The sequence below is a fragment of the Corythoichthys intestinalis genome, chromosome 10 (genome assembly GCF_030265065.1).
Source record: "Corythoichthys intestinalis isolate RoL2023-P3 chromosome 10, ASM3026506v1, whole genome shotgun sequence".
NCBI classification, from domain to species: Eukaryota; Metazoa; Chordata; class Actinopteri; order Syngnathiformes; family Syngnathidae; genus Corythoichthys; species Corythoichthys intestinalis.
Genome location: NC_080404.1, coordinates 56,039,181 through 56,051,960, shown reverse-complemented (window position 1 = coordinate 56,051,960; position 12,780 = coordinate 56,039,181). Strand labels below are relative to the sequence as shown.

The 12,780-nt window shown below is 46.5% G+C and overlaps 1 protein-coding gene across 3 annotated transcripts in view; it reads right to left on the bottom strand.

Moving 5' to 3' along the window:
* The window catches only part of parga (poly (ADP-ribose) glycohydrolase a), a 71,392-nt gene that overhangs the window by 17,139 nt on the left and 41,473 nt on the right, over positions 1–12,780 (bottom strand). For all 3 annotated transcript variants that reach the window (XM_057848414.1, XM_057848413.1, XM_057848415.1), the window contains exons 11-13: positions 12,649–12,709; positions 12,478–12,553; positions 7,066–7,213 (exon numbers count right to left, since the gene is read on the bottom strand). In XM_057848414.1, the coding sequence (XP_057704397.1) occupies positions 7,066–7,213; positions 12,478–12,553; positions 12,649–12,709 (285 nt within the window). The remainder of the gene's footprint in view (positions 1–7,065; positions 7,214–12,477; positions 12,554–12,648; positions 12,710–12,780) is intronic.

Sequence of the window (12,780 nt, the reverse complement as noted above, 5' to 3'; positions counted from 1 at the left end):
ATATAAACAGAAAGTGACCCTGAAATCATCCCATATCATCAGAATTGGCCCAATATGAACAGGAAGTGAACCAGAAATGCCCCCAATCGAAGTGAGCCATTCACTTGTAATGGCAAATATGTCTTATTTATTTCCAATGGCCCTATTCGCCCACGATTCATTTCAATAGCACAATTTTTTTTTACAAAAACGTACGCTTCAGCCCATATTTGCCAAAACATATCCATTCATTGCTAATGGCAAAAATTTCCCATTGATTTCCAATGGCTCTATTTAACCAACATTCATATCAATGGCACAAAAAGTTCCACTCACTCTCATTGATATCCAACCCAATTGACCCGATATAAACAGGCAGTGACCCAATATGAACAGGAAGTGACCTCAAAATTCCCCCAAAACAACAGGAAGTGACCTTGAAATGCCTCACACAACAGGAAGTGACCCTTAAAGCCCTAAATCAACAGAAAGTGACCCAATATGTATCGGAAGTGAAACCGAAATGCCCACAAAGCAACAGGAATTGACCCTGAAATGCCTCAAAAAACAGGGAGTGACCCAATATGTACAGGAAGTGAACCCGAAATGCCCACTAATCAACAGTAAGTGGCCCAAAATCCCACCATATCAACAAGAAGTGCACCAAAATGAACAGGAAGTGACCCCAAACTCCCCCCATTGCAACAGGAAGTGAGCCATTCATTGCTAATAGCAAAAAATGTCCCATTGATTTCTAATGGCCCTTTTTGCCATTCATTTCAATAGCACAAAAACGTCCATTCGCTCCCATTGATTTCCAACCTGAGTGACCCGTTATGAACAGGAAGTGACCCAATAAGAACAGGAAGTGACCCCAAAGTTCCCCCAAATCAACAGGAAGTGACCTGATTCCCACAGGAAGTCCGAGATGCCTCAAAATCAACAGGAAGTGATCAGATACAACAACCATCACAGCAAAGCTACCGTCACAATTTCTTTGTCATTAATTGTATTCCTTCTTTTTTTAACAACACAACCAACTGAGAAATCCAGGAACAAGCCACTCCAATCTTTCCCTTCATCTGCCATCTTCCCCAATCACGCTGATATCATTCGTACCGGAATCCGTCCCACCGTAAAGGTTCCCACCACCAGATTACATCGTGGCCTTCTTCTACCTTCCGATCTGACAACGCCCCCAAAGAGGAACACCGACATGTTCAAAACATACGGGAAAGCCCGCGCTTAAACAGGTGGAATAAACGCCCGGACCGAAAGAGAAAGACTGCTTGCGTGCCGAGAATTTCGCGCAAGCTTTTAATGAATCTATGACGTAAATGGCCCATTCCATTAGTGGAGTGATGACCCTAGTGCGGTAATAAATTCCTTTCTGTCCAAATGTAATAAAGTTAAGTGGAGAGGAGGAAGAGGAGGGATAGCGGGAGGGCGATGGCGACGGAGGAGGACGGTGACCAATAACAAGGTGACTCAGAAAAGAGATGAATGCACCGTGTGGCGCCGTCGTGGCGCCGGCTGCGGTGCTTAATAAGACAAAAGTCGATTTTTACATTGATGCCGCAAAATAAAGCGGTTTTGTGTGTGTTTGGTGGGGTCGCTGGACAAAAGCGGAATTGTCTGTCGTCTCTGCAATGGCACCGTTCGGTAGAAATGGCCAGAATTAATTGGTGGGCACAAACAATTTGTTTGACTGCTTTATTACTACTTTATTACTGCTTTATTACGTTGGGTGCGTTTAGCGTAACTATTCTTTTATCCAACAACACTCTGAATTTTTTCTGAAGATTGTTCGTTAGCGTTGTTGCTTGGATATTTGCTTGAAACATCATTTTTGGACAAGAAATGCACCTTACTATAAGCCACACCCACCAGAATTTACAAGAAAACTGTATTTGTTCTTATGTATTAGCCATCCCGGACAATCAGCTGCAGGTTTCCGTATTATTTTATGGGATGTTTACAGCAAAATACTATCCAAATTTCATTATGTCATTTTTCTCGGGAACTATTATTGACGTACGATAGGGTGACCTTGCCTTGAGTGTTTCTGTTTTTGCCTTGCTTTTTGATCACTGTCGACGAATAAATCGTTAACCTGTTCTCGGTGGGCTTTCTTGAAACAGTTCAAAATGGAGTCGGTATAAAGGGTTAACACGAGAGTGAATGCGCCGAGTTTGGCCTTCCCGGCCAACTTGCTGGGGCTGCGCCAGCGGGACGCCTACCGGTTCGGCTGTCGCGGTTCCGGCGGCTTGGCTGGGAGGCTGAATTCCTTCAGCGGCTAATTGGCAAGTAAAAAACTGCTAGATGTGTGCGGTGGGGGTAACGACTTATAGTCTGAAAATTACAGTATTTAATAATTAACTGACCTGTTGCTATAAGAAGCAGAAGAACCAGTTAAAGCTAACTACAGAAGAATAGAATATCCAGTTTCCAACAACAAAGCTGCTAGGCCTGTAAAGTTGCTACTGAGGTTGTTTATGTTGTTCTTGTGGACACTAGCTTTGAAGTACTACTTCTCCATCATTTGTGAATTGATTGTCTTGAAACTTGATATCTATGTAGCATGGATCAGCATCTATCGATCCTTGGAGTTGATTTCTGATTTTTTTTTTTTGTATCGGGACATAAAAAATTGCAATCAAGCTTTCCCATAAAGAGGTTAAGAGTCACAAGAACTACTCCAAGTGTTGGTGTGTAGGGGTTAGCAGTGCAACGGTTCGCGGTTCAAAACCGAACGGTTCGCCCTGTTCGGTTCAATTCGCGTTTATGAACCGCGCCTTTTTGGTTTTGCAGTTACAGTAATTTATTCCGAACGCTTGTGGAATGAATTGGTCAAACTCTGTGCCTGTGTGTGACGTGAAGCGCAGCTGTGGGGAAATTCCCGCCCCACGAGTAAATGTCCAATCGCTGTCAAGCACCTGTGTAATAGGAGCCGAGTAACGCCCTCTCTCGCTTACGAGCGAGGTGAAAGGGAAACAAGAAAGAAAACAAAAAAAGTTATGGCGAGCGGAGGAGTCGACAGACCGAATTTTGAGGAAGCACCGGCTTCTTTCAAATCTGCGGTGTGGCAACATTTCGGTTTCCCCGTGGACTACAATGCAGACGGAGAGAAAATATTGAAAAAAACATAAAACAATTTGCAAGCATTGCTCAGCGCTTGTTCCCTATGCTAACGGCAAGACTTCTAACATGACTCAGCAGTCAGCACTTCAGCCGGCATCACCCACAGACATCGTTTTCTCAGAGCAGGACAACCCCGAAGATGACACCAGTGAAAACACACGGGTCTATAGTAGAGCTGTCCCGACTAGTCGACGTCATCGATGACGTAAATCCGTCAACGAGCACAACATCCCGTCGATGGTTAATGAAGGGTTAAAAAAATATATGCGCAGAAAGTTCAGAATGTCGGATGCTCTGTATGCAAGCGGGGAAAGCGGCACAAAGCCAAAAAAGCGCACCAGAGTGTCCAAAACATTGACTTATTTCAAAGAAATAAAGGGGGGTACACTCTTGTATCCTGTCTCTTCACTGCCAAGCTTGGCTGCACGTCGGCCGTGAATAAACACCTCAAGCGCCGTCACCGTTCGTAAAAATTTTTATTTTTTTTTATTTTTTTGTACACCAGAGGGTGCTGTCGCTTTACTAAATAATAATGTTTCATTGACAATGGGCCTATAAGTGCTATTATTAGTATTGCTAACTGAAAGGTTTATTTCATGTTATGGTTTATTTTATGGTATAGAAAATTATATAACGTTAAAAGGTCATAAATATATACAGTATATACAGTGATAGCACTCAAGGAAGAGATTGTCAATGATAAGGTAATAAATTAAGGTAAAGGCAATTCATATAGGCAATTCATTGATATATAAATAAGGTTTAAAAGGAAAAAGGTGAAAAGTTTTCGTTAATTTCTAATTGTGTTGTTTTATTTGTGTGCACCGTAGCTCTTACAGTGTGATTACATCAAGGATGGAATAAAAGTTGTAAACCATCAGTTTAAGAGACCATCTTTTCAATCGGGATGCTACACTAGTTAATTCTATCAGCATTTGAAGTCATTTTTTATTTGTGATTTATTATTGTTATTTACGTGTTTATTTGTACTTTAGTAAATAATTTAAGTGTTCCAATATGTTTTTTGTAAATTGATAAGCGTCAACAAAAATTTCATTGCTAAATTAGTAAACAAAAACAAAAAATATTTTTTTAAATGATTAGATTAGTCGACTAATCGTAAAAATAGTCGGCTGACTAATCGGGAGAAAATTAGTCGTTTGGGACAGCCCTAGTCTATAGAAGAGCCGTTCCAAAAGCCTTACAATATCAGGTCAGAAAATAACCCACGCAGTGGGGATTTGCATTGCAAACGACATGCAACCATATTCCGTGGTTGAAGATGCGGGCTTCGCTAATTTAATTGCAACGCTTGACCCGCGTTATATTGTTCCCTCGCGGACATACGTATTTCGCCCACAACATAATCCCCGACATTTAAGAAATGGCACGCAAAGCCATTGAAGATGATTTCACGAAAGCACATAGTTTCGCCCTGACCGCTGATAGTTGGACGTCCCGTGCTACAGAGTGCTACTACCTAACTGTGACGGTCAACTATAATTCATACCTGTCAAGTTGTACGGTCTCGTCGTAATTTGTACACGTGAGCACTGGTTTTTAAATGTGTACGCCGTCCGTTACGTTCAAAATCCGCACGTTTTTCGTGCATTGCGTTTTTGTTTTTTTTCATCCGTTCGGATTTGGTCACCGTTTCTGCAAGGAGCCAATGTTCGTTAATACTTGAATGACACGTGAAAAGTCAGACACGGAGAGGGAAGAGTGTTTGTTGAGACGCTGTAGCAAACGCGATGCTAGGCTAGGTGGCTCCAACTTCCTGACCGTGGCCGACATCATACAATCTACGCCTAGATATCTCATGCATATAGAACTACAAGTGAAATGACATTCGGTAGCGTTAGTAAACAGCCGCCATTTTAGAGCAGTATACTTCTCAGAAAGGCTCTGTTGTAGTAAACCTTCCGAGCGAACCTAAGCAACTTTTTATCCAAAATATTCCTAAATCGGCAAAATCTTGACTTGAGTCTATCTTTAAAGGATGAAACAGTTATAAAATTTTCACATGTCGAAAGTAGACGGAAGGGAACTAAGGCAAAAACGGGAGCAATTTTATCAACTTTATCGGTTGATTCACAACATTAAATGACCTCCAAACATAGCAAAGGTTACTATGTTTTTAGTTTTTTTTTTTTTTTTTTTAATGAAAAAAAAAACATGAACGGTATCACCAGTTACTTTGCCAAGTAACTTTTTTACTACTGTGTGTGTATTTCAGTAGTCAGTCACTACACTTGCCAAAGAGCTAAGAGGCATTTTAACAGTCTAAAATGTTTATTTTAAGTGTTTATTTCATTTTTTAAAAAGCAAAATAAAGGCAGTTAAAAAAAAAAAAAAAAATGCAAAACGCAAACCGAAACCGTGATCCCAAAACCGAGGTTCAAACCGAACCGTGGGCTAACTGAACCGTTGCACCCCTAGTAGGGGTGTGTATGTTTACACATATATATATACACACATTGTGGCGTCCCAGTGCCACAGGGGTCAGCATAATGGCATCTTCTTCCAGGGCCATTCTCAGTCTTTTCTTGTGGCGGCTTATTATGGGGCTGTTCTCCGCCTTCTCTCGCGATGGCGGCGGCTTCTTCCGGGGCACTTCTCTGCCCTCTGTCGCCGCGGCGGCGGCATCTTCTGGGCCTTTCACCATATTCTCTCGCGGCGACAGCCTCTACTGGGGCCGTAGTCAGTCTTCTCTTGTTGCGGTGGCAGCAGCATATTCCGGGGCTGTTCTCCGCCTTCTCTCGCGTTAGCGGCGGCTCTTTCTGGGGCCCTTCTCTACCCTCTGTCGTGGCTGCGGAATCTTCTAGTACCTTTCATCACATTCTTTCGCAGCGGCAACTTCTTCGGGGCTGCACTCCAGTCTTCTCTTGTGGCGGTGGCTTCTTCCGGGGCTGTTCTCCGCCTTCTCCGCTCTCTGTTGCAGTGGCTTCTTCCAGGGCCCTTCACCGACCTCTGTCGCAGCTGCAGCGGCGGCATCTTCTGGGGCCTTTCACCACCTTCTCTCGCGGCGGCACCTTCTTCCGGGGCCGTTCTCACTCTTCTCTTGTATGGCAGAAGGTGGTGAAAAGCCCCAGAAGGATGCCACTGCCACAGCCCCGACATAGGTCGGAGGGGGACCCCGGAACAAGCTGCCGCGACAGAGGGCGGAGAACGGCCCTGGAACCCGCCGCCGTTACAGAAGGGGGAGATCGGCCCCGGAAGAAGCCGCCGCCGCTACAGAGGGCAGAGATTAACTCCGGAAGAAGCAACCACGACAGAGGGTGGAAAACGGCCCCGGAAGTAGCCGCTGCCACCGCGAAAGAAGACAGAGAGTGGCCCCGGAAGAAGCCGCCGCCACGGTGACAGAGGGCAGCGAATTACCCTCTGGATGGAGGGTGTGTGGCTTCCCAGTGCAAAAGGGTTCGCCACAGGGGTCAGCACCATGGACGGCGACACCCTTGGGTGGTGACCACCACACCTGCTGGTAACTGCCTCATTTGCAATCAAGGCGCTTTCCCACAAAAAAAGAGTCACGGGACCTAGCCCTAGCAAAGGCTGCATAGGCATTGCACGGCGTGGCCGTGATCCCCTAGGACGTAAGTTTGATTGTTACTTGTTTGTTTAAATGAATGTGGGCCACAACTGCCTAGCGTGTCGATAACCTCCACCTGCCTGACCTCTTTCGGGCCTGAACGTTTACAACACACATGTATGTGTATATAAAGTACTGTATATGTAGCTACAACCAAGCTGCTATGCTAGCGATAGCACTGACAACTGTATGCCACAACTTTTCAATTGATTGATCGCTGCCAAAGTTTGCTGTCAAAATGGATTGGACGCCTATCGCAGGCAATGAGTTACATGCTTTTGTGGTTTCAGACTGGCTGTGAACACACCAGTACATGTCACGAAATCTGGGTACGTTTGGTGTAAATTGTAGCCTACCTGTAATTATGAGGCATTCGTTGTGCTCTAATGCTTCTGTGAAGAGCCTGGACACAATAAGTTCAGGGTTGATGAGGAACCGGATCTCCTCTTGGACCAAGCCGTGACCCGTGACGCCACCGCCTACGAATCGGTTCGCAAAGTCCACCTTAGGAGGAAAAAAATTGTTTTTGAGTACATTCAGTTCAAACAGATTTGCTTCCCTTTACAATTAAAAGAAAAACACTGAGAGATATAACTTGCAGTTATACAGAAAAATGACTCAATTAGTGTATCCTGATTTCCTACCACCCACTAAGGCCATTTAACACAGATCAAGATCACAAGCTTCCGTCTCGTTGGGAAATAATCAAATGAGCAAGCAAAATTATTGAGGTTGGAGCTACTCAGACATAGATGTTACTTTGATAAGAGACAGTATGTACTGCACATAGTAATTCGGGCTCCTACAAGTTATCGACAACTAATCCATGTTGAAATGATCTGAGAACCACTGTATTTTGAGAGTGAATAACTTGTTCAGAGACTAATCGTCTTCACTGAACCGCTTAACTCTTTCGGGGTCCTGGCAGTCACTGTAATATGGTGGTAGGTGGGTTCCACACTTTTCTATACGACAGGGATCCTGGGGCGGGGCCTCCTCTTAGTTTGGGCTGTCAGTTGCGCAGAGGGTTATCGGGGCTCCAGTCCCGCTCCGCCCCGCGGCAGCCTTTCGGTGTTCTCTTGCTTCTACTGTACGTGGGCGTCTCCTTGGGCCCCGGCACGAATGGCCAGGTGGAATGCAGGGTGTCACCCTCTCCAAGTGGGGATCCTTTCCTGCTCTGAGCCTAGTGTGCCGTAGGGGTCCCGTGGTGTGCCGTGGTCGGTTGGGGTCCTGGTGGGCGGGCGATGGTGGGGGAAGGCGTAGAGGACAGTGGCATATCCCCTCGTTTTTCTGAGGGCACGGGGGACTGCCCTGGGTCCCGGGGGGATGGCGGTGGCCCTTTGCTGGAGCTGCAGGAGGAGGGGTGGGCAGTGTGGATCCCGGGGTGCGGCATGTCGGTTGGGGGGTTGCGGCGGTAGCCGGGGGTCCGGATAGGTGGGCGGTGACCATCCCCTAATCCTTTCCCTGAGGGCTGGATAATGCTGGCACGGAGGGACTGCTCTGAGTCCCGGGGGGGATAGTGGTGGCCCTTTGCTGGAGCTGCAGGAGGAAAGGTGGGCAGTGTGGGTCCCGTGGTGAGCTGTGTCGGTTGTGGGGTTGTGGGGATGGACAAGGGTCCCGATGGGTGGATAGTGGCACATCCCCTCATCCCTTTCCTAAAGGCTGGTTAATAGGGCACAGATGGTCTAGAGGACTGCCCTGAACCCCGGGGGATGATGGTCGCCCGTTTGCCAGAGGCAGTGCACACAGCATTTCCACTTTCCTGCAGGACTATCACACGTCTAATTGGATTCACGCGTGACTGGGCGCATTTAGACACCCTCTTGTTGATTGTTGGTGCCAGGATTAGAGATCAGGTAGCATACAATAGGATGTCAACATATCACCACTTACGGGTGATCTACATAATTCTGGGTTCTTCACCTCACATCACCAGAATTATGTACGGTCCACCCCACCCAATCACATCTCCTTTTACTACCCATCCTTTCTCCTCGGTTATCAGGCCCCCACATGGTGTGCACCGGTAAATATAATTAGCTAATGATAGCACCTCTACGTTTGTAGGACAGGCGTTTAAAAATGTATTTCTTGTTGCTGTTGGTTGTTCTCTTCTGTCTGTTTACTTTCTTTCTGTCCCCCTATAAACCCTTCCTGTTTACGGCTTTCTCCTAATGAATAAAACATTTAACAACCACATTTGGACTATATTAAACTCCCATGTGCTACATTAAAACTGTTCAGACCATAAGGACACTCAGATTTGTAATATTTGTGTCTAAGCAGCTAAACAGGACAGGTTAAAAAATTAAAATAATAAGAATAATCGTGTGGCTCTTTTCATCCTTCTGCTGTGAATTTAAATGAGTTTGTCACACATACACATACATCGTCACATTGTTTGGAACTTGGACTCCAGGTTGCCTGACTCTTACTTTTTGGAGACGTTACCAGCTTAGAAGTTGAGATATATTTTTTCCACCAGACAACGCGCATATCTAAGAGACGACACTACTGTATTTTAATGACAATGCTGCGATTTAAACAAGTCTGTCAGGGGTAGGGGTCCTGCTCACTGGCCCACAACCACGTCAATCTGTGTGACGTCTAGTGCGTTTCTATGCTTTTCCTCGGATTCTCCTCCCGTGGTTCACCTCAAGAGTCACCCTCCGATCTCACGCGTCTGACAGAATGACAGCCGAGTCCGCCCTATTAAAATATCAGCACAAAAGCAAAGCCGAGGTAGGCGCCGATCTACCCACAGGATGGGTCGCTTCCTTTTCGCCGCACCCCAGGGTCCTAGCAATCCCACCCTTTGCCTCTATGAGCTACTCATGTGGATACATCAGCTGTCAGGCAACAAAAATTTAACATATATTCTCAGATCATTGTGTATGTGTCATGTATCGTTAACATACCGTAAACTTATTTAGCCTGTTGTTCTCTATTCTACTTAGCATTTTTTGGCTGGTGTGACTACTAAAGTGTTATTTACAGTCCGAAAAATACAGTAATTTTATTATCAATTAGTTGTCGATTAGTCGATTAATCATGGCAGGCCTACACCTGAAGTGATTTACAAGATATTATTACAGATTTCTGGGGCTTACCACCTGCGGGAGGGGCCAAAGGGGTCGGGTGCGTACGGAGTTGGGTGTCAGCCAAAGGCAGGGGCCCTGCCGGTCCGACCCCCGGCTACAGAAGCTAACCCTTGGGACGTGGAATGTCACCTCTGTGGCGGGGAAGGAGCCTGAGCTGGTGTATGAGGCAGAGCGGTTCCTACTGGATATAGTTGGACTTGCCGCCACACACGGTTTGGAGTCTGGTACCCATCCTATCGAGAGGAGTTGGACTCTCTTCCACTCTGGAGTTGCCCGCAGAGAGTCCAAGACCCGAGGACTCCGAAGTGGGCTCTCTTATCTCTGGGGTCGAAGTCACTGAGGTGGTTGGAAAGCTCCTTAGTTGCAGGGCCCCAGGGAAAGATGAGATCCGCCCAGAGTTCCTAAAGGTTGTAGATGTTTTTGGGCTGTCGTGGCTGACACGCCTCTGCAACATCGCGTGAACAACGGGGACAGTGCCTCTGGACTGGCAGCCAGGGGTGGTGGTCCCCCTTTTTAAGAAGGAGGACCGAAGGGTGTGTTCCAATTATAGTGGGATCACATTCCTCAGCCACCCTGGTAAAGTCTATTCAGGGGTGCTGGAGAGGAGGGTCCATCAGGAATTTGAATCTGATTCATGAGGAGCATTGTGGTTTTCATCCACTCTGTGGAACAGTGGACCAGGTATACACCCGTGGAGGGTCTTCAACGGTGCATGGGAGTTGTCCCAACCGGTCTACATGTGTTTTGTGGATTTGGAGAAGGCGTTCGACTGTGTCTCTCGGGGAGTGAATCAGGAGTACGGGGTACCGAATGCCAGGATAAGGGCTGTTCGGTCCCTGTACAACTGTTGCCAGAGTTTGGTCCGCATTGCCGGTAGTAGGTCCGATTCGTTCCTAGTGAGGGTGGACTCTGCCAAGGTTGCCCCTTGTCACCGATTAGGTTAATAACTTTTATGGACAGAATTTCTAGGTGCAGTTGAAGTGTTGAGTGGGTCCGGTTTGGTGGCCTCAGCATTGCATATCTGCTTTTTGCAGATGATGTGGTGCTGTTGGCTTCATCAAGCCGTGATCTCCATCTTTCACAGGAGCGGTTCACAGCAGAGTCCGAAGCGGTTTGTATGAAGATTAGCACATCGAAATCCGAGTACATGGTCCTCAGTAAGAATAGGGTGGAGTGCCCTCTCCATGTCGGGGATGAGATCCTGCCCTAAGTGAAGGAGTACAAGTATCTTGGGGTCTTGTTTACAAGTGAGGGTAGGAGGGAGCGAGAGATCAACAGGCGGATCGGTGCAGTGTCTGCAGTGATGCGGATTCTGTACCGATCCGTTGTGGTGAAGAAGGAGCTGAGCCAAAAGGCGAAGCTGTCAATTTACCTGACGATCTACATTCCTACCCTGACCTATGGTCACGAGCTGTGGGTCGTGACCGAAAGAACAAGTTGCCGGATATAAGCGGCCAAAATGAGTCTGCATAGTGTCCGGGCTCTCCCTTAGAGATAGGGTGAGAAGCTCAGTCATCCAGGAGGGACTCTGGGTCGAGCCGCTACTCCTCTGCGTTGAGAGGAGCCTGCTGAGGTGGCTCGGATGCCTCCTTGACACCCTCTGGGAAAGGTGTTCCGGGCATGTCCCACCAGCGGGAGGCCCTGTGGACAATCCAGGTTACGCTGGAGAGACTATGGCTACGTTCATACTACAGGTCTTAATGCACGAATCCGATTTTTTGTCATATCCGTTTTTTTGGCGTGCCCGTTCATACTGCCTTTATCCATTGAGACCATTCAAGTATTACGCATGCGCACTAATTCGCAGTCCGACACCCGCTAAGCAAGAAGACCCGCATGCGCAGAACCATCAAAACAAATGACAGACGTCATCCGTCATTCCAGGGATATCATATTTTGTTTTTCAAAAGGTGGACACAAATAACAGACATAAATAATCCCCGTTTAGGCAAATATTCAAAGTTTATATGGATCGATAGCATGCACGCACTGTCCGTGCACGTCACACACACATACGGGCAGTTTGTCCCGACTCTCGGCCGTGGAGGCAATGTTGAAATATTGCTCACTTGGAACAGAGAGAAAACTGAGCATTCTCAGGCTTATCCTCAACCCATTTTTATTTTTTATGACTGTTGTCAAGCTCAGCTCTTCCTCAAAAGCCGTGTTCACTGCAAGCTAGGCGCTAATAACGCACAGGTGCATCGCTACGGTAACGACTCTCTCGCTATTTGATGACGTAATTGCTGCATTAAATTCGATTTGCGGGACTGGACAGTACAGACCGCCGCGACAGTCTGGGAAAATGTGGCCCAGATCGGATTTAGACCACATACGAAAGTGACCCAGATCGGATTTGAAATGGTCCCGTTCTATGCGACTTGTCACGTTTAGACCGTCAAGTTAATGCCTCACTCGAGTCGGAAAAACACGAAAAAATCGGATTCGTGCATTAAGACCTGTAGTATGAACGTAGCCTATGTCTCTCGGCTGGCCTGGGAACGCCATAGGATCCCGCCGAGGAGTTGATTGAAGAGGCTGGGGAAAGGGAAGTCAGGGCTTCCCTGGGAAGTCAGGGCTTCCCTGCTAAAGCTGCTGCCCCCGCGACCCGAACCCGGATTAAGCGGTAGATAATGAATGGATATTACAGAATTTCACACGAAATACCTGCAGCATCCCGTAACCGTCGTCTTCAATTGTCCCTTCGCAAGTGATATGTAAGCGTGTCAGCTCAGTCTGGCAGCTTGAAAAAGAAAAAGACAATTTTCACTTATAAACAAACTAGTTGTTCCAGATAAATTTAAAAATAAATGATGAAAAAGAAATAAAGAGTCATACTTTTCCCAGTTTGGAAGCGTGTTTATTGTTTGTCTTGTGAATGTCACAAGTCCCTTTGGTCCTAAAAGACAAAAACCAACATTGTAAGTTCAATTTTTTTTTGTCAACTAATAGTGCCGGTGGAGTGATTTT